Source organism: Bos javanicus, chromosome 10 (assembly GCF_032452875.1).
Source record: "Bos javanicus breed banteng chromosome 10, ARS-OSU_banteng_1.0, whole genome shotgun sequence".
NCBI lineage: Eukaryota > Metazoa > Chordata > Mammalia > Artiodactyla > Bovidae > Bos > Bos javanicus.
Genome location: NC_083877.1, coordinates 51,148,949 through 51,176,123, shown reverse-complemented (window position 1 = coordinate 51,176,123; position 27,175 = coordinate 51,148,949). Strand labels below are relative to the sequence as shown.

Sequence of the window (27,175 nt, the reverse complement as noted above, 5' to 3'; positions counted from 1 at the left end):
TCTAGTCTGTTTCTACCTGGTTGTTTTTTTTGTCCTGATCATGGATCACATATTTCAACTTCTTGAGCTTCTTGTCATCCAGCAATGTTTTCTGAACGTCTTACATTCTAAATGTTACATCACTAAGTATCTACATTCAGCGTCCTTTTTTAACAAGCACTATTGGGCATCGTTCTATTCAGTTCAGTCTCTCAGTTGTGTCTGAAGCTTTGCAACACCATGGACTGCAGCACGCCACGCCTCCCTGTCCATCACCAACTCCCAGAGTTTACTCAAAGTCATGTCCATTGAGTCTGTGGTACCATCCAACCATCTCATCCTCTGCATTCCCCTTCTCCTTCCACCTTCAATCTTTCCCTGCATCTAGGTTTTCTCCAATGAGTTAAATCTTCGCATCAGATGCCCAAAGTATTGGAGTTTCAGCTTCAACATCAGTCCTTCCAATGAACATTCAGGACTGATTTCCTTTACGATTGATTGGTTCGATCTCCCTGCAATCAAAGGGACCCTCAAGTGTCTTCTCCAACACCACAGTTCAAAAGCATCAATTCTCTGGCACTCAGCTTTCTTTATAGTCCAACTCTCACATCCATATATGACTACTGGAAAAACCATAGCTTTGGCTACACAGACCTCTGTTGGCAAAGTAATGTCTCTGCTTTTTAATATGCTGTCTAGGGTGGTCACAGCTTTGCTTCCAAGGAGTAAGAATCTTTTAATTTCATGGCTGCAGTCACCATCTGCAGTGATTTTGGAACCCAAAAAATGAAGTCTCTCACTGTCTCCAATGGGACCAGATGCCATTTTTTGAATGTTGAGCTAACTCTCCTCTTTCACTTTCATCAAGAGGCTCTTTAGTTCTTCTTCACTTTCTGCCAAAAGGGTGGTGTCATCTGCATATCTGAAGTTATATATATTTCTCCTGACAATCTTGATTCCAGCTTGTGCTTCATCTAGCCCAGTATTTCTCATGATGTAATCTGCAATATAAGTTAAATAAGCAGGGTGACAACATACAGCCTTAACATACTCCTTTCCCGATTTGGAACTAGTTTGTTGTTCCATGACCACCCAGTTCTAACTGTTGCTTCCTGACCTGCATACACATTTCTCAAGAGGCAGGTCAGGTGGTCTGATATTCCCATCTCTTTCAGAATTTTCCACAGTTTGTGGTGATCCACACAGTCAAAGAATTTGGCACAGTCAATAAAGCAGAAATAGATGTTTTTCTGGAACTCTCTTGCTTCTTCCATGATCCAGCAGATGTTGGCAATTTGATCTCTGGTTCCTCTGCCTTTTCTAAAACCAGCTTGAACATCTGGAAGTTCACGCTTCACGTACTGCTGAAGTCTGGCTTGGAGAATTTTGAGCATTACTTTACTAGCGAGTGAGATGAGTGCAATTGTGTGGTAGTCTGAGCATTCTGTGACATTGCCTTTCTTTGGGATTGGAATGAAAACTGACCTTTTCCAGTCCTGTGGCCACTGCTGAGTTTTCCAGATTTGCTGGCATATATAGTGCAGCACTTTCACAGCATCATCTTCTAGGATTTGAAATAGCTCAACTGGAATTCCATCACCTCCACTAGCTTTGTTCATAGTGATGCATCCTAAGCCCCACTTGACTTCACATTCCATGATGTCTGGCCATAGCTGAGTGATCACACCATCATGATTATCTGAAGATCTTATTATTGTGAGGCTCTTTTTTGTACAGTTCTTCTGTGTATTCTTGCCACCTCTTCTTAATATCTTCTGCTTCTGTTAGGTCCATACCATTTCTGTCCTTTATTGAGCCCATCTTTGCATGAAATGTTCCCTTGGTATCTCTAATTTTCTTGAAGAGATCTCTAGTCTTTCCCATTCTATTATTTTCCTCTATTTCTTTGCACTGATAACTGAGGAAGGCTTTCTTATCTCTCCTTGCTATTCTTTGGAACTCCACATTCAAATGGGTATATCTTTCCTTTTCTCCTTTGCTTTTCACTTCTCTTCTTTTCACAGCTATTTTTAAGGCCTCCTCAGACAGCCATTTCACTTTTTTGCATGTCTTTTTCTTGGGGATGGTCTTGCTCCCTTGTCTCCTGTATAATGTCACAAACCTCTGTCCATAGTTCTTCTATCTATCAGGTCTAACCTGTCTATCAGATCTATCCACTCTGTCTATCAGATCTGACCCCTTGAATCTATTTCTCACTTCTACTGAATAATAGTAAGGGATTTGATTTATGTCATACTTGAATGGTCTCGTGGTTTTCTCTACTTTCTTCAATTTAACTCTGAATTTGGCAACAAGGTGTTCATGATCTGAGCCACAGTCAGCTCTTGGTCTTGTTTCTGCTGACTGTATAGAATTTCTCCATCTTTGACTGCAAAGAATACAATCAATCTGATTTTGGTATTGACCATCTGGTGATGTCCATGTGTAGAGTCTTCTCTTGTGTTATTGGAAGAGGGTGTTTGCTATGACCAGTGTGTTCTCTTGGCAAAACTCTATTAGCCTTTGCCCTGCTTCATTCCGTATTCCAAGGCCAAATTTGCCTGTTATTCCAGGTGTTTCTTGACTTCCTACTTTTGCATTCCAGTCCCCTATAATGAAAAGGACATCTTTTTTGGCTGTTAGTTCTAGAAGGTCTTGTAGGTCTTCATAGAACCGTTCAACTTCAGCTTCTTCAGCATTACTGGTCGAGGCACAGACTTGGATTACCATGATACTGAATGGTTTGCCTTGGAAATGAAGAGATCATTCTGTCATTTTTGACACTGGATCTAAGTACTGCATTTCAGACTCTCTTGTTGACTATTATGGCTTCTCCATTTCTTCGAAGGGATTCTTGCCCACAGTAGTAGATATAATGGTCATCTGAGTTAAATTCACCCATTCCAGTTCATTTGAGTTTGCTGATTCCTAAAATGTCGATGTTCACTCTTGCCATCTCCTATTTGACCACTTCCAATTTGCCTTGATTCATGGACCTAACATTCCAGGTTCCTATGCAATACTGCTCTTTACAGCATCAGACTTTGCTTCTATCACCGGTCACATCCACAACTAGGTGTTGTTTTTGCTTTGGCTCCATCGCTTCATTCTTTCTGGAGTTATTTCTCCACTGATCTCCAGTAGCATATTGGGCACCTACTGACCTGGGGAGTTCATCTTTCAGTGTCTTATCTTTTTGCCTTTTCATACTGCTCATGTGGTTTTCAAGGGAAGAATACTGAAGTGGTTTGCCATTCCCTTCTCCAGTGAGAAGACAGGCAGCTAATTTACTTGAAAAGAACTTTGATCTTTCTGAAGCTTGGTTTTTCAGCTTAGTCAGTACAGGTCTGGAGTACTCCTTTAGACTGGGGTGAGATTAGCTTATTCCAAGCATGGGCTGGGACTTCTACCAAGTACAATTTTTGATAGTTGTTTAGTTTATAGATTTCTCAGGAGTTTTTCTTTCTCGGGTAGTTTTCTCATAGAATCTCACCGTGTGTGTGCATAGGTTGGAATCCAGCTAAGATTCAAGGTGACCACTGTGCAGATATCTAGAGCTTATCAGCTTAGCTCCCTCTTCCTCCCAGGTACTATGTCCATAAATCCAGATACCTTAGCCTTTCTGAACCTTAACCTATCTCTTCAACTCTGCAAGAGTGCTATGCATTTCGAACTCTTCTTGAGGCGCCCTTCATTGTGCCATTCCTGAAATTTTGCCTCCAGTCAAAAAGTCATAGAAATCAGAGATATTTATTTCTCCTTTCTCAGGGATGTCAATCCTGCATTGACTGTTGGCCAATATTTGAAAATAATTGGGGCTTTTTTTTTTTTTTTTGGTTTTGGTTTTCCAGTTGTTTTTTGCAGAATGGCTAGTTGGATGCCAGTCACTTTAGCATAACTGGAAAGGGAAATTTCCACCCACTTGTGCTACTAAGAGTTTCAAAGTTTTTGTTTCAGACATGTGGTACTTACCGAGTTTTGTTTTAACTATAGTATGAGGTAAAGATACAACTTCATTTTTTCTCCAAATGGATAAACATTTTTGGGGGGCTCCATGTATTCAACAGTCTCTATTTTTCCTTTGAGATTTTATCTCTACCACATAACAAAGTTTCATATCTGTATGGATCTGGACAATTAATTTTATCCCTCTGGTCAATCTGTTCATTCCTATGCTAAAAGTACTCTCTCTGTTATTTTAGTAAGTCTTAATATCTTCCAGGGTAAATCTTTTTCTTGTTCACCATCTTTAGATGGGCCTTATTTCTTCTTAGCCTTCACTTTTTCTTGAAACATTTTAGATCCATCAAGTGCTATGATCCATCAAGTGCTATGAATAATCATGCTGTAATTTACATGGAACTGCATTGAATGAATAAAGCAATATGAGGAAAATTAATGTTTTTCTATTAGCTATCAGTTCCATTAATACAGTGTATCTCTCCATAATAAAATCAGTCACCTGTAACATTTCTTACAAAGTTTCATAATTTTCCTTATATAGGTCTTTCTTTGCTACATTTACTCTTTGATACATGATATTCTTGACACTATTTTTAATGATGTCCATTCTTGAATTACATTTTTGATGGTCTACTGCTAATATAAAAAAATACATAAACTTCTTTTGTATATTAATGTTATATCTAGCCACTGATAAACTCTATTATACCTAGCAATCTATGGTTTCAGCCTATCTATCAACATTGCCAACACCTCCATACAAGTGACTATCATTTCTCAACTGAATAATTGCAACAACTTCTAATTAGTCTCCCAGTCTCTAGTTTTTCACCCCTAGCCTGAAGCTAAGAATTCTTTACTGGTACGGCTATCTCTCTGGCCTTGTATACACTGTTCCTTCTCTTTCCATCTCTTCATGGTCAATCTAACTTCTCCTTATTCTTTCAGTTTCTGATTATTGTCCTCAAACACTTTCGGGGCTAGGTTAACTAGTCTTTTTGTGGGTAGAATACCACCCACAAGCATTAACTCTTCACTTAATTCTTTATTTCTTACTACCTTCAATTTTTCTTTGTCTCCAGTTAAACCATAAACTTTGTGAGGATAATTTGCTTCATCTTAATTTCCACATATTTCCAGAACCTGCCACAGATATTCTAATATATGGGAGATCAACAGAAAATTGTTCAATGAATATAAGAATAAAATCTCACTTAGACTTGAAAGACCCATTTGAAATGGTATAATCTCATGCCATGCTGCAGATTAAAAAACATACAAATTTGCATTTGTGACTCAAGAAATGTTAATCTACCCTACTACTTTTAGAAAGGATGTTTAAAATACATGATAAATGTTTTTACTATAAAAACAAAACTTTAAAAAGTTTAAACTTGTGTTTTAAATAACTACAAAACTATCACCTATGAATAAAATAAAATCAAAAAAGAATCAAAGGTCAATAGTCAACAGCAGAAAAACTTACAATTAAAATGTTAAAAGCACTGTGATTTTTATTAGGGTAACTAACCATCTGAGTTTGCTTAGACCCATGATTTTCAATGGTAAAATGATGTCCCAGGCAAACCTGAGGAAGTTGGTCACTCTAATTTTCATACTAATATGAACACTGACATTTATATTAAACACATATTCAGATTGACTATTTTTAATTTTATCATAAATCATGTAAGAGAATATTTTGGACATGTTATGATTTGGGGGTCATGCAGACTGTATTCAAACCTCAGCATCACATTTTTTATTATAAGCAAGTTATTTGGCCTCTTTGAGCATTAAGAAATATAAATATTTTCTGATAATATAAATATTTTAGAAATCCTAGAACATACATGTTAAATGCAGAAACACACGCACAACTTCACTTTCATTTATTAAACACAAACTTGTATTAAAATCTTACCTGTGTTACTTCTTCTACACCAGTCATCTGGTACTTCCTCATTCTTTCAAACACTGAATGATCTGCACAACCCCCCTGTGGACCATATTTATGGGGATACTCTAAAACACAAAGAAGAAATGCTATTACTCTCACATGTTAAGATATCACCAATTATCTTATAAACAAAAATGTAACCGTCATAATTCATGAAAGCCACAAATGCTTACTGAGCACCAATGGGAAAGGCATTATGCTAGGTATTCTAATTTTAAAATATGACAAGTGAGGACTTCCCTGGTGGTCCACTGGTTAAGAAACCATGCTCCCAATGCAGGAGGTCCAGGTTCGATTCCTGGTCAGGGAATTAGAACCCACAACTAAGAGTTCACATGCTGCAACCAAAGATCCCACATGCCACACCTAAGACCTGGCACAGCCAAATAAATGAACTTCCTTTTTTAAAAAGTCTGGCAGATTCCAAAGTTCTCCTTCAACATCACTGGTCTCTAGGCTTTTTTCATATGAGTGATTTGTGAGGTCTAAAAAAGAACAATAACTGTTCTTTATTCTGCGTTTAAATTTCCAAACCTTGCCCACTTCAGATATATAGAGCATTTTAAGACTGCAATTTACTTCATTTTGTAATTTATAACTTTCCCTTCAAACACATTAAATTTCTTATTCTGCAAATATATAAAACTACTTCAATCTGAACTAGTTAGGCTAATACAATATTTATCTGTTTGAATTCCTTCAATGAATACCAACTAGCCTTAAAGGAAAGTAATCTAGAAACGTGCTCCATGGCGTGGTAAAAGTAGACTGAGTTTAAACTTCTTCAATGTATAATTCAAGTGAATGCTTTACAGAGCAGTAACTATTTTATCATCATTTGTTTTCCCTTTCTAATTAAAGTGATTAATTTTGCTTTAACTGAATTGTTTCTATTTACAGACAGCTGTTCAATTTAGTGTAGTCATTTAAAAGTTTATTCCACTCTCTCAGTTCACATACTTCTCCCTTGTTAGGTTCGTCTTAGTTCATGAACATATTTTATAACTCAATCTAGTACCCATAATTAAGAGAACCTTATAAGGTTTGCCTTAGTTCATGAACATGTTTTATAGTACCCATAATTTATCTACTACCCATAATTAAGAGAACCTTGTAAGGTTCGCCTTAGTTCATGAACATATTTTATAGTACCCATAATTAATCTAGTACCCATAATTAAGAGAACCTTATAAGGTTCGCCTTAGTTCATGAACATATTTTATAACTCAATCTAGTACCCATAATTAAGAGAATTGTCAAAATAAAATACCAAGACATGGGTGAGAGGGGAAGCACTAAAACATCTATAAGTAGCTATAGTTATAATACACAAAATTATAATTAAAAACACTTTCTTGAGTAAATCTAGAACCTAAAGTGGACACTAGTGACCTATTCCATAAGAAATACTAATTAAATATTACAATATAAATCTAAACTAGCTGGTAGGAGGCAGGGGTTATGGTCAACCTATCTACACTGATATAGTAGCTCTGATTTAAACTTTAGTTTTTACTAGAGGTCAAGACTGCAACAGCTGTAAAATTCCCACCAATAAATGTGGAAGAAATGACAGACTTAAAAATTTACCATTTTACAACTCCATATGCATAAGCTGATATACGCATTATCAGATCCTTGATATACGCAAGGATCACCCATTCCCAGGTGGCACCGGTGGTAAAGAATCTGCCTGCCAATACAGGAGATGAAGGAGACCTGGATTTGATCCCTGGAGGAGGGCATGGCAACCCACTCCATATTCTTGCCTGGGAAATCCCATGGACAGAGGAGCCTGGTGGGCTACAGTCCACGGGGTTGCAAAGAGTTGGACATGACTGAAGCAACTTAGCATTAAGGGGTACTAAAGCCATTAGGTCAAAATGTACAATAACAGGATATTCACAGTTCCTGAAAGTATCACCCCATAGGTGGTGGTTTAGTCATTAAGTTGTGTCTGACTCTTGTGACCCCAGACTGTAGCCCCCTTGGCTCCTCCATCCCTGGGATTTCCCAGACAAGAATACTGGAGTGGGTAGCCATTTCTTTTTCGAGGGGACATTCCCAACCCAGGGATCGAACCTGTGTCTCCTGCACTGCAGGCGAATCTGAATGGCTGGAAACAGACAAACTGAGAACGGCAAGAGTAAAATTGGCACCAACTAAAGTAGCCTAGATTCCTGAGTCATTTCTTGAAAAAAAGCTGACTGATGATGAATATTCACATTAAACTGTTACAATAGTGAGAAGAGGTTTCAGCGCATTTTGTCATTTAATTTGGGACTGTCTGGTACTGCAGGCAGCATTACCTTATACACAGTAAAAAGTTTTGTTAAGCAGAATAGAAGAACTCATTCTGTATCTGAGCTGCACTGGCATTTAGCAAAGTTTTCCTGTCACAGTCAATATCAAAATACTCTTGGCCCAGCATATCAGAAAATGTTTAGCAGTATTCGTATTTACCACTATTTCCTGAATATTTTCATCTTAAACTAGTTTTCACTTATCCCAAGATACAACTTTTGCCCCCGAAAAAAATCAGTCATATGGTTAAGTTGAAGACTGATACCTACATAGACTCTACAACACTCAGAATAAACATTTTGCATGTCTAGAGAAATAAGTGCTATTATCACTTTTCAAACAGTTTTTTGAGAGAATTTACTCAATCAAGATTTTCAGTTTTAGAAACCAAAAAGCTGTGAGGTTCATTAGGAATCTAGTTATAAGTCCCCCACATAACAAATATGTCAAAACAACATTTTTTGTTTTCATATATAATTCAGTTTAACTAACACACTTCAAAATATAGTGAAATCAGTTGATATGCCTGATTTTATTCAAATTTAAGAAATACCAAATATCATAACATAATCATGACAGATATTAGGATTTACCTTTCATTCAAAGCATACCATAAAATGCATTTTGAACCTCTTCCTACATAGGCACAAAAGAGCTGCTACAAAGTACTTTTGGAAGAGACAATTTCCTCGCCAACACTTGAACAAATTATATGTGTATAGCATTTAACTTGGAGAAGGCAATGGCACCCCACTCCAGTACTCTTGCCTGGAAAATCTCATGGATGGAGGAGCCTGGTAGGCTGCAGTCCATGGGGTTGCGAAGAGTCAGACATGACTGAGCGACTTCACTTTCACTTTTCACTTTCCTGTATTGGAGAAGGAAATGGCAACCCACTTCAGTGTTCTTGCCTGGAGAATCCCAGGGATGGGGGAGCCTGGTGGCTGCCATCTATGGGGTCACACAGAGTCGGACACGACTGAAGTGACTTAGCAGCAGCAGCATTTAACTAAACATCTTACAAAACTGAGGAACGGAACAAAAATATCCCTATCTTAAACAACTGTAACATCATTTTTAACGCAATGATAAGGGAAGTCAACAAACAATATTTATGTCTGATTTACATATAGTCAGCATTCTCTATTATTAGGATATATAGTATCCCAAGAAAATATATCTTCCGGATATTAATAATGTTGAATACTAAGCACATCGGCACTCTGCATCATCAATATACCGGTACTGGTGCTAGGCATGTGACTGTTAGGATTAAGGTAATCGAGTAACTACTGTCTAATGGGTATCTCATGTACTTGATAAAATACACAGTTGACTTACATATGTAAACATATACAAATATACACACATATGTATTTGTGACATTGTAAATACAGGTGATATTGGAGTCAATCTCTTCCCTACCACTCCTCCACATGATCAGAAGTCAGGCAAATACTGGTATAATACCATACCATCAATAGGCTAATATATCAGCAGGAGTTGACAGGAAGCCAGTAGAACAACCATCCATCTAGCAGGCTATCACTCCCCAGTAAAAAGATAGCCTGGATTCAAAAGTAAGATTGCTCTGCCCCTATCTCACCCCTAATAGGCTGCATTTGGCTGGAATCAAGGGAGTCCTTAATGTTGCACAAAATCACTTCCTCTGGTCCATCATGACAGGGGTCAAGAGAATCAGTCTGCAGCACTCCTCACCTCTATCAGGAGGATTCCAGCAAATACCAAGGGAAACCCCAGAACTGTCCCTGTTCATAGGAAGACATTCCCCTGGCCCCACTTCCTTAAAGACTCACAACTGTCTATCATTTTCTGCCTTGGGCCCATTAGAACTATTTTCACTGGGGCTCAGCTTTTATGGTCATGAGACTATACCACCAAATACTTCAATTTACTGTAAGTATTTGCAGCCTCCAAATCACTACTTCCCTCTATTATCTTATTTTTAGCTCCTAATTCACCATCACTCTCTCAGACACCACTCCATCATAATTCTTAGTGATTTCAACATTCAGGTTGATGATCCTTAAATACACTACCTTTTCTCCAATGGTCTTCTCCTACCTCGATTTCTCACTTACATGGTCATACTTGTGAACCTGTCAACACTAATTACCGAAACCTCTTCTTAATCTCAATTTCCTCATCCTACTTTCTTTCCACCACTCATCTTTTCAGAACATTCCCCCTTAGACTTAGGCAATCCTTCAACATCTCGAAAACCCTTCAATCCACCAATGCTACTATCCTGTCCACTACTGGATATTCTCTTTCTCTTTATTCAGCTTAAATCCCAGAGTCAATCATTATTATAATTACTCCATTCATTTACCTTAAACTCCCTTGCCACCTCCTCTTCCCAACTCTCAAACAAAACCTGTTAAAATTCAACTCTCTACTTTAAAAAAAAAAAAAAAAATCAACTCTCTACCTGTACCCCTCCAGTTGAATGAAGCTGGAGAAGAAAATGGTAACTATACCTATTCTCATTCAAAAATTATAATCTGTAACTTCAAGCAGTTCCTTTATGCCACCTGGCAATCATATGGCATTTCCAGAGACCCTTCTCAATCCTATTTCACTGTTTAACTTTACCACATTAGTTGTTCAGTCCCTAAGTCGTGTCCGACTCTTTGTGACACCATGGACTGCGGCACAACAGGCTTCCCAGTCCTTCACTATCTCCTTGAGTTTGCTCAAACTCATGTCCATTCAGTCAGTGATGCCATCCAACCATCTCATCCTCTGCCACCCCCTTCTCCTCCTGCCCTCAATCTTTCCCAGCAACACGGTCTTTTCCAATGAGTTGGCTCTTACCACATCAGTACAGGCAATAAAATTGACCAAGCAAGCTGAAACTATGCAAAGTGATCTTAATAATCAATGGAGGAAATTACAACTGTTCCATGACCTTCAAAAATTTTTGTCAAAATATTGAAACTCTATTATTTATAAATGTGTAGGGAAAAAAAATAAGACTATTTATATTTAGTACACCGTAATATAAAACATTAGAAACATCAAGAGTTAGTACATTTAAAAGAACTTCAGTTCAGTTCAGTCTCTGAGTTGTGTCCGACTCTTTGCAACCCCATGAACCGCAGCACGCCAGGCCTCCCTGTCCATCACCAACTCCCAGAGTTCACCGAGACTCACGTCCATCGAGTCAGTGATGCCATCCAGCCATCTCATCCTCTGTCGTTCCCTTCTCCTCCTGCCCCCAATCCCTCCCAGCATCAGAGTCTTTTCCAATGAGTCAACTCTTCACATGAGGTGGCCAAAGTCCTGGAGTTTCAGCTTTAGCATCATTCCTTCCAAAGAAATCCCAGGGCTGATCTCCTTCAGAATGGACTGGTTGGATCTCCTTGCAGTCCAAGGGACTCTCAAGAGTCTTCTCCAACACCACAGTTCAAAAGCATCAATTCTTCGGTGCTCAGCTTTCTTCACAGTCAACCCTTACATCCATACATGACCACTGGAAAAACCATAGCCTTGACTAGACGAACCTTTGTTGGCAAAGGAATGTCTCTGCTTTTGAATATGCTATCTAGGTTGGTCATAACTTTCCTTCCAAGGAGTAAGCGTCTTTTAATTTCATGGCTGCAGTCACAATCTGCAGTGATTTTGGAGGCCAAAAAAATAAAGTCTGACACTGTTTCCACTGTTTCCCCATCTATTTCCCATGAAGTGATGGGGAAAGAACTAGAACTAGAACTTGAGTGTTAAAAGAACTAGAGTGTTTTATTTCTTTGTAAATTGTATTTTATCATGAATTTTAAATATACATTCTTTTGGAAAGCCTGATATTTAGGATTAAAAAAAAAGTTTCCAAAGTCACAAAACAGTATTATATATGCTTCAAAATCTGTCAGCACAATACTCTCTCAATAGAAAAAACAAGAAACAAGTATAAAATGTTTCCCATATACTTTAAAAACTTCTAAAAGAGCCTATTTTCCCTGGTCACCACATAAACTATGAAAATGGACAATGACATTTCCCTCTAAAATTACTGACAATATAATCCCCATTTCTAGAAAAAGCCTTTGTTCGACTAATGAATAAGCCCTCATTGAGATGCTAAATCATAGGATGCACTGTAGTTCCCCTGAAAAGGCCAAACAGCATATTCTTTCACAAAGAATGAGTCATTGGTGTAGAATATTCAGCCTATTTAAAACAAAGATCAGCTTTAAATCTAAGGCCTTTCTTCCAGTTCCTTTGCATGCCAACCTCTTGCTTTTGCTTTGCTGTAGGAGGCACAGATATAAATAATACATATATTGTGATACCACCTCAAGCAGGAAATAGCTCTAATTAACTCTCAATCATCCACTCCAGGAAGGGGAAATATTTACAGTTCAGATCATCTGCCCCAACAGAGTCACACATAAAACACCCACTTCTCCCTAGATACTAACTACAGTAGACTTAACGTCCTCGCTACTCCCAGCAAGCCATCCCTCCCTCAATGTGACTGCCAGGTTAGGAATTTTACTGCAGAATCCAAAGGCTTAGCTATAGATAACTCTAACCATCAAAACTTGGTATAATTTCTCTAATAATGAAACAGTTCAGTGTCATTTCGAGGGCCTCAGAAGAGCTCTGGTATACCATAGTCCTTTATGTCTCAGTGCAGAGAAGAATTCAGTAAGAGCAAAGTGATAGATAAGAAGTGATTTATTAGAATAGGACCCTTGTGAGGCTTACAAGCAGGCAGGGAGAAATGCCACGTCCCGAGTACTTACTGGGCTAGTTTCATAGTCAGGAAAAGTGGAGGGGGGTGGAAAACTTTGTCTTTCTTGAGTAAACATCATCTTTCCATCATTAGTTTCTCCTCCAGGTTGGGCAGGGGAATTTTCTTATCCCTCCATGGTCAAGCTAAGTCCACAAATTGTTTTTTATGTGTACAAAGAGCATGTCCCAGGGACCATTAACTTACTGAGCTCACTGGGCAATCAATATGTGGGTCTCATCCTACCACTGTTTTACTGTTTGGGGGCATGTCCCATGCTTCTGTTGCATGGTTTTGTTGCTAAGAAAGCTGGCTTGGTTTTGTCGTTAAGCAAACCTGCTTTCTTGAGTAATCATTAAATTATAGGGTTCTCTCACTTTTTTCTACTTAAAATCCTCTAGGCAGGATCAACTATCTAATCATTTGTCCTTTTACTCTGTCTCTATCAATAATACACTATGAATCACTAAATTAATCAAATAACCCAACTTATATGCTAGTCAGTGAATTTAAAAGAGAGTGGCTCCACAGACAGTTACTGTACAAAAACTTGCTTTGCTAGTATCTGAAAGGTAGATTGGTGAGGTCCTTTCCCATGAAAATGCCATTTATTCCCAAAGCTGCCAAAAACCAGCAAGGATTCACTGAAACAGTAAAAAGAAGAGGAGGCTTTTTTTTCCCCCCCTTTTCAAGGAGAGATGGTGAGTTTGAAGGAATGGAAGAATGGGTCAGGCAGCCCCCAAATATCCTTCCCCCTTCTAATTCTAGTGGACAGAGGTCCTTTCCCTCTTTCCCCATCCCTCACAACCAGTCTCTGTTTGGGGAGGGTGGCGAGACCAGGAAAAGAAAGGTATAGTATGAATGTCCCTGGGAAGGAGAGTAAGCTAAAGTCCCCTTTTCCACATGCTCTCACAACACTGATCTCCAAGGAAATAGAAACTTGGAGCTGGTCCAGGCATGTCCCTTCCCACCTATAGTTTTTAAGATGGGCTGGTGCTGGGGGCCAAGGGAGTCATGGGAATCAGGTCAATAGGAAATGTGCTGCTCTACTATTCTGATCAGCAGACTCTAGAGGGCATTAGGACAAAAACTCTGCCTTGTTCATCACTGTATCCAACATATCTAGAAGTGTCTTGTACAGATTAGACACTCAAACAATATTAACTATTAAACTAATCTATCATTAAACCTATAAATCTTAAAACTGAAATGGAATGAAAACTTGTATCATACTGATTTAAAGTGACCATTAACTCGATTTATTTGATTTGGCACTATAAACCTACACACAGAAAACAGGTCACTCCAGGCCAAAGACGCTAGTTTCTTTTCTGAAGTTCCTGAGCTGCAGCAGCTAAAAATAAATATGGTCCTAGCCAGAATAATATTTATCTTTCTCCTATTATCACAGATTCTTATCTCCAGCAGTCAAAAGTCTACCCCTATCTTCAAGGTTCAAGTTAAATGCCACCTCCACTGGGAATCTTCCTACATATTCCTATGGGTCCCCCAGTGCATACCAGTGCTTTGAGGACATTTCTGATACAAAATTTATCACATTGTGACTCTCAATTATAAACTGAGACTATTCCTGAAGGTTTAAAAAGAAGTCTCAATCATTCCTGTATATTCCCAAATCAATAAACACTTGTTAAATTTAATTTTTCAGTCAGCAGCTGATTTTCATGCCTCTTTTCAAAGGTCATCAATTAACTAAAGATCCGTAAATTGTTGGCTCCAACAACATCCTTTTAACCTTCATTCTACCTGCACTGTCTATCATTATGTTCTATATCTCTAACTACTTTACAGATTGACTATAAAATAGGGCACATTCAAAATTAGGGCCTGTATGCACATAAATTTCCTAATTAAATGTAAGTGTTATTCCTAATTTTATTAATTCATTTACAAAACTAATAATGGGAGGGAAAAACTATTATTATCAAACATAAGCAACACAAGAATAAATGACACAAGAATATATACCATCAAAGAGCTTACAGTCTAGCTGGGGTGTCAGATATGTAAACAAGAATTCCATTTAATTATCTGCTTGCTAAACATTAAGTCTCTCCGCAATCATCCACAGTTTATTAAATAATGGTTGAATTTAATTTACTCATCCAGCCAACAGCAATTTTCCTTCCATGCCTCTTCTCAAAGGTCATCATATGACCAATGATCTGAATTCAAAACATACAGAGGACTCACCAATATATCCATTGAAGTAAAGAGAGGATACCCAGAATTAAGGGGCCAGAAAGGGTTTCCAGGACATTATACTTGGATTATATTTTGAAGGATGAGTGTGGGTTTGGCCAAGAGAGAATTTATACATAAGTAACATGAGCATTTGTTCTGCTCTTTTGTTTCTACAAGGCTTGTCTTAAATTTCCAAAATGTCCCCTCTTTAGAGTTAAGTTAAGCCAGTTTTAAGGAGTATATAATTGCATTGCATAAAATTCTGCTGCTGCTGCTGCTAAGTCGCTTCAGTCGTATCCGACTGTGCGACCCCATAGACGGCAGCCCCCCAGGCTCCCCCATCCCTGGGATTCTCCAGGCAAGAACATTGGAGTGGGTTGCCATTTCCTTCTCCAATACATCAAAGTGAAAAGTGAAAGTGAAGTCGCTCAGTCATGTCCGACTCCTAGCGACCCCATGGACTGCAGCCCACCAGGCTCCTCTGCCCATGGGATTTTCCAGGCAAGAGTACTGGAGTGGGGCGCCATTGCCTTCTCCGACATAAAATTCTAGATAATGCAAACTCACCTACAGATTGGTGCCTGAGGAAAGAGAGATGGGAAGAAAAGAAGGACTACGCTGAGGAGAAGGAAGCAACTGGGGGCAATGAATATGTATACTATTCTTGATTATGGTGACAGTTTCACAGATATATACATATGTTTAAAATTACCAAACTGTATATTTTACATAGTAACAGTTTATTTTATGTCAATTTTTCCTCAATAAAATTGTTTAAAGAAAGACGAGACAACCAAAGACAACGTATAAGCTTCAACTGCATCCTATATATATGTTTTTTTTAATGTCACTTTTGTGGAGCAATTAGAGAAATAGGCCTACAGACTATATTAGCACATTATTACATCAATGTTAAGTTTCTAGGTAGAAAAGTATAAATCTGTACAACTTTCTTAGAAAGTCATCTGGCAATATACAATATGCTGAGGGCAAAAATTATGCACAAAAATGTGCACTGCAATAATAAAAAAAGAGTAAACAATCTAGTTGTCCATTTAGTTGATGAGTTGATAAATAATATATTCATCAATGAAACAACTAAATACTACGCAGGCATTAAGGCATTAAAAAGGTAGGGCTACCCTCACCTTCAAAAAAAATAGGGCTGTATTTATTGGTATAGAAACAAATATAAGATATATAAATGAAATTTTAAATGGTTAAGGCTATTCACTAAAATGCTAATGGTGATTGACACACTTCATCTTCTAATTAATTCACAAGCAAAAATGTCTATTTTATATAGTCATTTCATAATCAGAACAGAGAGGGCGATGGCACCCACTCCAGTACTCTCACCTGGAGAATCCCACAGGCAGAGGAGCCTTGCAGGCTGCAGTCCATGGGGTCACTAAGAGTCGGACACAACTAAGAGACTTCACCTTCACTTTTCACTTTCATACATCGGAGAAGGAAATGGCAACCCACTCCAGTGTTCTTGCCTGGAGAATCCCAGGGACAGGGGAGCCTGGTGGGCTGCTGTTTATGGGGTCGCACAGAGTTGGACATGACTGAAGTGACTTAGCAGCAGCAGAAGCATAATAAGAAAAGCTAAGAATATTTCCAGCTTTGGAGAAACAGTAGTTTGGAATTATCAAATTTTGGAAGAAATAAGGAATGTTAACAATGTAACACCTTCATTTTATAACATGAAGAAAATGAGACCCAGGAAAAGAAGGTTCCTTCCCTGCCTAAGGTCACAAAGCTATTCTACAACATCGTCCTGCTTTCCCCTCAAACTGCCTTCTCACACACGCGCCATGCCTCGGTGCTCTAACGCAGTGACTTGTGTGCTTTCTCCCATGTCTCTCACTAACTTCTGTGATTTAAAGTAAATGAATTAAACTCAAAAACAATTGTAACTGTTGATCTACAAGGTCATCTTTAAATCTATGATTCTGTAAGGGAGCAAAATTTGACACCCAAAAATGTCTTTCATTGGTATTTTTTAGCTCTAATTTTTATTTGCTTAAGTTATGAAAGTATGATAACATATTTATAGGAGACTTGGAAAATACAGAACAAAGTTACATATAGTTTCACTATATATTACAATTATTTTTTAAGTGCAGAAACTAAGATTTTCATTTGGAATTTCAATACCAAACTCTAAAAAATTAAAAGAATGAATATAGAGAAGTAGAAGGATATAGTAAACCTGAAAAGCTCTGTCAACCGATTCAATGTAATTAAGATTTGTACAATTTTCACACAACAGTAGGATACAAATTATATTCAAGTTCCCATTAATTTTAAACTAGGAGACACTGGAACATACAGAGGGACATAAAACAAGGTGCAAAAATTTCATGGTCTAAAGGTATTGAAATCATACACAGTCTTTCTCTTATCACTATGGAATTATGTTATAAATCAGTATCAAAAGATATGAAAATAACCCACATATTTTCAAGTGCATGTGACATTTACGAAGAAAGCACTCCAACTTGGCCATCAAAAGCCTCAATAAAGTTAGACTGAAAAAAACACAGAGGGTGACTACAGAGATGAAAGCATCTAAATGAGAAATTAGTACCAAAATGAGAAATTAATATTCAAGATACTTTAAACAAAATCCCATGTATTTGAAAATTAAATTTCTACTATTAAATGATGGGTGTATTTAAGAAGCCATAACAAGAAAAATTAGAAAATACTTGTTTTTGTCTTTTTTATCCTAATATAAATTTATTTATTTTAATTGGAGGCTAATTACCTTACAATATTGTATTGGTTTTGCCATACATTGACATGAATCCGCCACGGAAGTACACGTGTTCCCCATCTTGAACCCCCCTTCCCGCCTCCCTCCCCGTACCATCCCTCTGGGTCACCCCAATGCACCAGCCCCAAGAATCCTGTATCCTCATCGAACCTGGACTGGCGATTCGTTTCTTATATGATATTATACATGTTTCAATGCCATTCTCCCAAATCATCCCACCCTCTCCCTCTCCCATAGAGTCCAAAAGACTGTTCTATACATCTGTGTCTCTTTTGTTGTCTCCCATAAAGGGTTATCATTCCATCTTTCTAAATTCCATATATATGCATTAGTATACTGTATTGGTGTTTTTCTTTCTGGCTTACTTCAGTCTGTATAATAGGCTCCAGTTTCATCCACCTCATTAGAACTGATTCAAATGTATTCTTTTTAATGGCTGAGTAATACTCCATTGTGTATATGTACCACAGCTTTCTTATCCATTCGTCTGCTGCTGGACATCTAGGTTGCTTCCATGTCCTGGCTATTATAAACAGGGCTGCGATGAACAGAGGTACACGTGTCTCTTTCAATTCTGATTTCCTCAGTGTGTATGCCCAGCAATGGGATTGCTGGTTCATATGGCATTTTTATAGAATAAAAATGAAAAGAGAATTTACCAGAATCTGTTGCATGCAGCTGAAGCCAATCAATGCAATTAAATACCATGCAGAGTCTTGAAGAAAGTATGAAAACAAATAATGGACACTGGCATAAAATTTTGTGAAATTTGAAGAAAATCTGTACTTAGTTATTCATACTGTATCACTTGTTAATTTCCTGTTCATTTGTTTTACAACATACTACAAAATGTCTTTCTTTGGCATACAGATTATTTTAGACCAATTATTTTTAAGAAAGAGGAATACTCAAGAAGTCTTTCTTTTTACCTCCCCTTTAATGGCCTGAAAGAATTTAGATAAAGGGCCTGGTCTAGGAAGAGCACTATCAACACAGAGATATACAGAATATATGGAGTAGGTATGGCAGGAGGAACTCAGCAGGGCCTAGAGATCAAAGTCCTCTCTGGATCCCACTGTCCCTGCGTGGCACAGCAAACACCCGTTTACCTAACATTTGCTCTCCCATCTTCCTGTAATTTTTTTTGCTCCCCTTTTAAGTACCAAACCCTTAGCCTCTCCACCTCTGAAATGCCATATAAATCTCAACTGCCTAAGTTGTTCTGGGGTCTCATTTTCCTGATGAAGACCTTGTATGTACATAATTAAATTTGATATTCTTCTTCTTCTTTTAAAATTCTTACATCAGCTAGAAGAACATAAACAGAGCACAGGGAAATTTTTTTCTTCCCCAACAAAATCCAAGACTCTACAGTTGCTGAAAGCAGTAAAATCCACATTAATGAATTCCTAGTCTAATATTTGAATATAAATATAAGATACAAGATTGCTTACCAAGATATCTAATCTCCAAATTTATAAACCATGAACAGAATTTTTACATTTTATAATGAATATGATATCACAATGTAAAGAAGTTCTTTACAGGGCCCAAGTCTTAGACCAATGTCTTTAGACACACTTACAAGGTCACTAAACATAAACATCAAGCAGTGAATTGTGCTAGAAGAGATGTGAAATATAAACATATACACACTTTTAATGATACTTCAATTAGTTTTTCTATAAATCATCACTCATAAAAGTTGAACCTGAAATGTAAATTTACTCTATTTTCCAGTAGCAAACATAGCAACAATTCTGCAAAATCAATGATACCAAAAATAAAGCCTTCAGTTCAGTTCAGTCACTCAGTCATGTCCGACTCTTTGTGACCCCATGAACTGCAGTACACCAGGCCTCCCTGTCCATTACCAACTCCTGGAGTTCACTCAAACTCACGTCCATCGAGTTGGTGACGCCATCCAGCCATCTCACTCTCTGTCATTCCCTTCTCCTCCTGCCCTCAATCCCTCCCAGCATCAGAGTCTTTTCCAATAAGTCAACTCTTCACATGAGGTGGCCAAAGTACTGGAGTTTCAGCTTTAGCATCATTCCTTCCAAAGAAATCCCAGGGCTGATCTCCTTCAGAATGGACTGGTTGGATCTCCTTGCAGTCCAAGAGACTCTCAAGAGTCTTCTCCAACACCACAGTTCAAAAGCATCAATTCTTCAGCATTCAGTTTTCTTCACAGTCCAACTCTCACATCCATACATGACTAATGGAAAAACCATAGCCTTGACTAGATGGACCTTTGTTGGCAAAGTAATGTCTCTGCTTTTGAAATCTTTTTAATCCTCACAATAATTGTCTTTACTGTCAAAGTCCTTTGACTTTAGCCCCTTTAAACAAGTCTCTCCTAACTTACAATGTAACTAATAATGTACTGGAGGAAGTCAGGATACATGGATCCTTGCCATGAAAATATCTTGCCCAAGCTGTTTAATAAGACTCTTTAGGCTTCAGTTTTGGGCTTCCAAGGTGACACAGTGGTAAAGAACCCACCTGCCAATGCAGGAGATGCAAGAGATGTGGGTTTGATCCCTGGGTTGGGAAGAACCCCTGGAGAAGGAAATGGCAACCTACTCCAATATTCTTGCCTGGAAAATTCCATGAACAGAGGAGCCTGGTGGGCTACAGTCCACAGGGTCACAAAGGATTAAACACACCTGAGCATGCACCTAGTGCCGTTACTGCTAAGTCACTTCAGTCGTGTCCGACTCTGTGCGACCCCATAGACAGCAGCCCACCAGGCTCCCCCGTCCCTGGGATTCTCCAGGCAAGAACACTGGAGTGGGTTGCCATTTCCTTCTCCAATGCATGAAAATGAAAAGTGAAAGTCAAGTCGCTCAGTCGTGTCTGACTCTTCGCAACCCCATGGACTGCAGCCTACCAGGCTCCTCCGTCCATGGGATTTTCCAGGCAAGAGTACTGGAGTCGGGTGCCATCGCCTTCTCCGGAGCATGCACCTACATGCACACAGACTTCAGTTTCCATCATCTTCAAACTTAACAGTTTAGAAGTAATTCTCGTGCCTTTTGCAACAGTACTAAAATTACAGAATTCCATTAAATTCAGAACTATCAATACATCAATCTTCCAGTCTATTCCAAAAAACTCTTTTTCATGAACAGCTTGCTGATTGAGGTATGAAGAAGAAACAATGTCCCCCAAAAGAAAATCCTGATTTTTTAAACACACATGCTTATGAAGTCTTAATTTAAAACTTTTATTCTTCTTACTATCAAATATCTACAAACTTTTTCCAAACTCTCAAAAGCTGTAACTTAACAGTATAGTGAGAACATATTCAAACTGCATCCTTAACGTAATATTCAGGTGTACAATGAATTAAATTTTTTATTCAATCTTTTTGTAAAACTATAACAAAACACTGCAAAACAAAATCATGAGGTAATATTTCTCAGAAGAAAAAGAACAAAATTTCCAAATATAATTTTACTTTCTAAGGTGAGTTTTAAAGCTGTTTTATAATATAAGAGCTTTTTTATTTTTAAATAATCCATGTTTCTGAAATGATCATTATGCAGCTAACATATTTTCTATTTATGTTTTTAAATAAATATATATACAAATATACATGCTAACCAATCATAAAATGTCTTGATTTAAAATGTCTTTAACTTGAATCTTATTTACATACATAAAATAAACTGATTGAATAATATGAAAGTGCTGGGCTTATTTTCTCCAAATTCTGCAAAGAGAATCAAACCCCTTAAATGTGTTCCTGATTAAATATCTCACATTTCTAATTAAATATTTTTCAAAAAGCTATCATTTCTCACAGCCTTCTCAACTTTTCTTCATTTGTGCCTGTGGATTTTTTGAAGAAATTATATTTCCATAGAGATTAACTCAGGAAAAAAACAAAAAGAGTCAACAATGCTTCTAAGTTTTTATATTTGTTTCAAATATTATCACTGTGCTTAATAAAACTAAATATTTAAGATCAATGCTAAGTAAAACAAGTTTACAGACTGACAATAAACCTGTATAGACTATGGAAGTTCTGAAGTCATGGGCACTTCCAATCACAGTTGAGCCACTCTGCGACTGAATTATCAATCAGAACACTTCATTCCTTAATCTTTCTAAGTGTCTACCACTTTCTGTCACAACTTCAATACACATAGCATATTTCTAAGCTCCAGATTGGACCTTAAGCACAGACCGAAACATTTCAAGATAAATCCTCAGAATTTCCAGTGACTTCTAGATGAACACAATCAATCAATATATAATGTCAGATTTGAAAAATGCTAGTCATTATCAATACTTTCCAATTCAATTCTTCCTTCCCTCTTTTTCTTCTAGTCCTTGTCCCTTCTTCTCACTAACAGTAACACAAAAAGAGTTGAAAGTCTTAATGCCTATGAGAAAACTCATTTATGTCCACAACTTCCAAAGCACAGTATGGAACAAATTGCTTTTTTAAGGTTAATTAAAACCAGTATCCTTACATTTCACAAATAGAGACTTCTACGTGAAGGAGTCATTCATCTTGAAATGACTAAGTAAAATTTATCAGTCTCAATTATTCAGAACATGAAATAAGGAGTCTTCTCATTGAAACCCAAGATAATGAAGCTACTAGTACAGTTCCAGCTAGCACACAGGCTGAGAGTAAAAGCATCCTGCTTCTATATGAGGCACAGCAAATGCAGGCTCTCTGGGCTTCTCTATTCCACCCAAATGACAATAATCTGAAGTGAAAGAATTTGACTCTTACTCTGCAGTGTCAAATATTTACTTAAAATACCTTTAATTCAGAGGCAAAATAGTTCTTTATAAGTACAGCATGGAAAAATTACTTAGAACTTTGCCTCCCAGAAAGGTAGTACATGAAAGGGTACAAAGATCCACTATTTACCATTATTTAAAATAATTCCAAGCAATTATACAGACATTCCTAAAAGTATTCATATTAAGATTAGCAGTATAGTTTATGGTATAGTATTGATGCTTTTGAACTGTGGTGTTGGAGAAGACTCTTGAGAGTCCCTTGGACTGCAAGGAGATCCAACCAGTTCATTCTGAAGGAGATCAGTCCTGGGTGTTCTTTGGAAGGACTGATGCTAAAGCTGAAACTCCAGTACTTTGGCCACCTCATGTGAAGAGTTGACTCATTGGAAAAGACTCTGATGCTGGGAGGGATTGGGGGCAGGAGGAGAAGGGGACGACAGAAGATGAGATGGCTGGATGGCATCACTGACTCGATGAACGTGAGTCTGAGTGAACTCTGGGAGTTGGTGATGGACAGGGAGGCCTGGCGTGCTGCGATTCATGGGGTCACAATGAGTCAGACACGACTGAGTGACTGATCTGATCTGATCTGATAGTATAGTTTATGGGACAATGTTTTTTCCAGTTTCTTTGAAATAAACTGGTCCAAGAGGTAGAGAACTAAATTGTATTCTTACCCTGTCATAACTGTTCACACTTCTATGTCCTAGAAGAGTGCTTTTTAACCACCTAAGCACAGAATTGAACAAGTGCTAATTTTAAGCTGGTAACTATATGTAGTTATCACCTTCATGTCAAATTATTGGCACTTAAGTAAATTATATCAAAGCATCTACAAGTTATTAAGTACTTTCACTGAAAACTGGCTCAGTGTTCCTATATACAGGAATGGCCTCAGAAGCCATTCCCTAAGGTTCTCCAGAACAGCAGTATTATATTCCATGGTAGTTTCATACATTCAGGCCTAGAGCTGCAAGAACAGTGTTAAGAGGAAGGTAGCCAAATTCTCGTCAGGATTCCTATCCAAAGCTGGCATGCCTCCCCTGTAATTTGCTTCTGCTGAAAGTAACACATATAAGGACACCAAATTCACTCAAGCCTATAGACAATGACCTATACGATCACATAGTACTTTAGTCGTAAAAATAAACTACTAGCTCTTAAGTAAATTATATGAAAATAACATTATTATTAAATAATAAAGGGACATGGTCTCCCTTTTAATTAGTTGTGAAATAAAACATCCACTGCTAAATACGATAAGGAAAGAATTTGGCTCTGCTGCTGCTGCTGCTAAGTCACTTCAGTCGTGTCCGACTCTGTATGACCCCATAGACGGCAGCCCACCAGGCTCCCCGTCCCTGGGATTCTCCAGGCAAGAACACTGGAGTGGGTTGCCATTTCCTTCTCCAATGCATGAAAATGAAAAGTGAAAGTCAAGTTGCTCAGTCGTGTCCGACTCTTAGCGACCCCATGGACTGCAGCCCACCAGGCTCCTCTGTCCATGGGATTTTCTAGGCAAGAGTACTGGAGTAGGGTGCCATCACCTTCTCTGAATTTGGCTCTAAACAGCAATAAATGCAAATATGTGATTTCAAGGAGGCTTACAGATTTCAGAAAAGACCCAGAAATCCTTGGCGTAAGGACAGTGAGAATTTACAGCTTCATTTACAAGAATGAAGCAGAAGACACAGGGATAAGAACACAACATCCACAATCAAGCAACATAAAATTTTCTATGCTCGGTTTCCTCATCTGTAAAGTAGAGATAACATGTGTCCTATATACCTCATCGGGTTATTGTGAAGATTTAAAATAAAGCAGGCAAAGAACTTCATATGGTGCTGGGTATACATTAAAGAACAGTAACTACTTGTACTTCTACTACTATTAGAACCTTAAGTATTCTACACTGAGAGGTTAAAGGGCCAAGTAAAAGTAAATTTAATCTAGACAAATATCATGTGATTTCACTTACACATGGAAACTAAAAAAAAAACAAAACAAATGAATGAAAAAAAACAAAACAAAAACAGACTCACAGACACAGAGAACAAGCTAGTGGTTGTCAGAGGGAAGAGGAGTAGCAGACTGGGTGAATAGATCAAGGAGATTAAGAGGCTCAAACGTCCAGTCATAAAATAAGGAAGTCATAAGGAAGTAATACATAGCATAGAGAATATAGTCAATAATACTGTAATAATTGTGTATAGTGACCGATGTTACTAGCTTATCATGGTGATCATTTCATAATATATTTAAATATCAAATCATTATGTTGTATACCTAAAGCTAATATAATGCTGTATGTCAACTATATTTTAACTTAAAGAAAAAGTAAATTTATCTAGCCATCCTCTAGAACAGGGGTAGGCAAACAAAAGCCTACTAGATAAATGAGCTCTTTTGTTTGGCATGAAAGCTAAAGATAGAGTTTACATTTCCAAACGGTGGGGAAAAATTAAAAGAATAATATTTTGTGTCATGTAAAATTTCATGAAATTCAAATTTAAGTGTCAATAACTAAAGTTTTATTGGAACACAGTCATTCTCATTCATTCACATATTTTCTACTCTGCTTTCATACTACAATGGCAGAATTCATTGGAATAGAACTAACATGGCCAATAAAGACAAAATATTTAATATCTGAACCTTTTACAGTCTATCGACCTTGGTCTAGAATCTAGACTTAGAGCAACTATTTAACTAAAAAGTTAGCAAGTGTATGCTTTCCTTTCATAGCTAACTTGACAGATTTTCAAGTAGTTTTTTGAAAGTAACAGTTTAAATCTGCAAGCATTAAAAATTCTGTTTAAGGCAATGCTTCCCATATTGTCATCTTCACATCACAACATTTCTATTTACCAGAGAAAGTTACAAACAAAATCACTCTAAATATTACTATTTTTAAGCTCTAATACCACTACTGGTATATAATAATAACCAGAATGTGAAAAGATCGCCTTACCATGATATATATTTACTAAGACAATTGAGAATTAAGCACTGAAATCAATGGTAAAGTTAAATGCCAAAAGGAACTGAACACTAAGTTGCATCCACTGCCACCAATTCTCCAAGCTGACTCATAACCTTTGGGGAAAAAGAAAGGTTGAAATAAAGGGAGATACCTGAAAATTACTAAAAGATGCAAAGTGGAAAAAATGCAATTATATGATAAAGAAGAAACAGAATTCTGAAAAAAGAGCAGGACATGCTTAAGCTACATACAAGCAGTACACACATAAACGGCAAAACAAACACGGTAGAGGATACTTACAGGAAACAGAAGGCAAAGAACTGCTTGATTACAATATGATAAGAAGGAAACCATGAATTCAAAATGTGTCAATCACTCTCTCCCTCTCCTTTATTTCCCCAAAGGTCTTGTTTGATTTTGAGAAAACTTTCCAGGGAAAATGTTGCAGGACTTTATTAAGTATCAGTGAAGAAAAGTGCTCCAGATATAAACGACATGTGAAATGTTAAAGGAGGAAAAAAAAAACAGAAAGTATAGCTGAAGAACTTACATACCCTGACAGGGGAAGTAAACCTGCAAAACAATTAAATTACTAAGGAATTACAAAGTATCATATAAATCACGTAGATGATGATCCTTTTGGCAAAAAGAAAGGAAGGTAAAGGAATCCATACTCCAGCTTGTGAAGGAAGACTGTAGACTGGAGTTTAAGGAGAATCTGAAATATCAAGAAGGGAAATTGGAACAGAAATCAAATAGGGATGAGCAAAAAAGTGGATAAGCAGCATTAACAACAAATTTATGATTTATCAGGTAGTAGTAAAACCATGAATATGTTCCATCTAGAGCAATTGTGCTTAATTTCTATAGTAATCGAGCATTAGAGATGACAGACTTCAGTATAGAAACTGTCAAAGCTGATAGAGCAAAAAGTCAACATGATTAAGACTTTCCCGTACATTACCAGGGGTGAGAACAAAATTACTGACAACAAATTTCTATATGCATAAAGGAAAATGAAGCTTGGAATCTGACAAATAAGGGAAATAGGCAAAAACTGAGATACTAGTCTTATTACAGTCAAAAATAAAATATGAGTATTCCAGAGGCATGTGAATTAGAGGAATGTATTTCTGGGTCATTTCATTTCAGCATTCTTATGATTTAATGATTATGGATATACAGACAATATTAGAATGAAAAAGTCAAGTCTAAATACATTTTCTACTCTCTTAAAACACAGAAAAAGAACTCTACCAACAAATTACTATCATATAAAGACTATGGTCAAGAATAAAATCTGTAACAATAAATCTGAAGTCTTACCCAGTGGAAGTCAAGTTATCATTTCAAGATCTTAAAAATATTCAAAAGGCTTAGAAATTACAAAAACATCTAATTCTTTAAATGTTATGCAAATATCCACACTGAAATTTACATAAGAAGATGGTGCTTCGGTAGGCCATACACACG

At 37.3% G+C, this 27,175-nt stretch overlaps 1 protein-coding gene across 3 annotated transcripts in view; it reads right to left on the bottom strand.

The window, feature by feature from the left end:
• ADAM10 (ADAM metallopeptidase domain 10) overlaps nucleotides 1–27,175 on the bottom strand; it is a 143,600-nt gene that overhangs the window by 49,584 nt on the left and 66,841 nt on the right. For all 3 annotated transcript variants that reach the window (XM_061431157.1, XM_061431158.1, XM_061431159.1), the window contains exon 5: nucleotides 5,867–5,967. In XM_061431157.1, coding sequence (XP_061287141.1) covers nucleotides 5,867–5,967 — 101 coding nt within the window. The remainder of the gene's footprint in view (nucleotides 1–5,866; nucleotides 5,968–27,175) is intronic.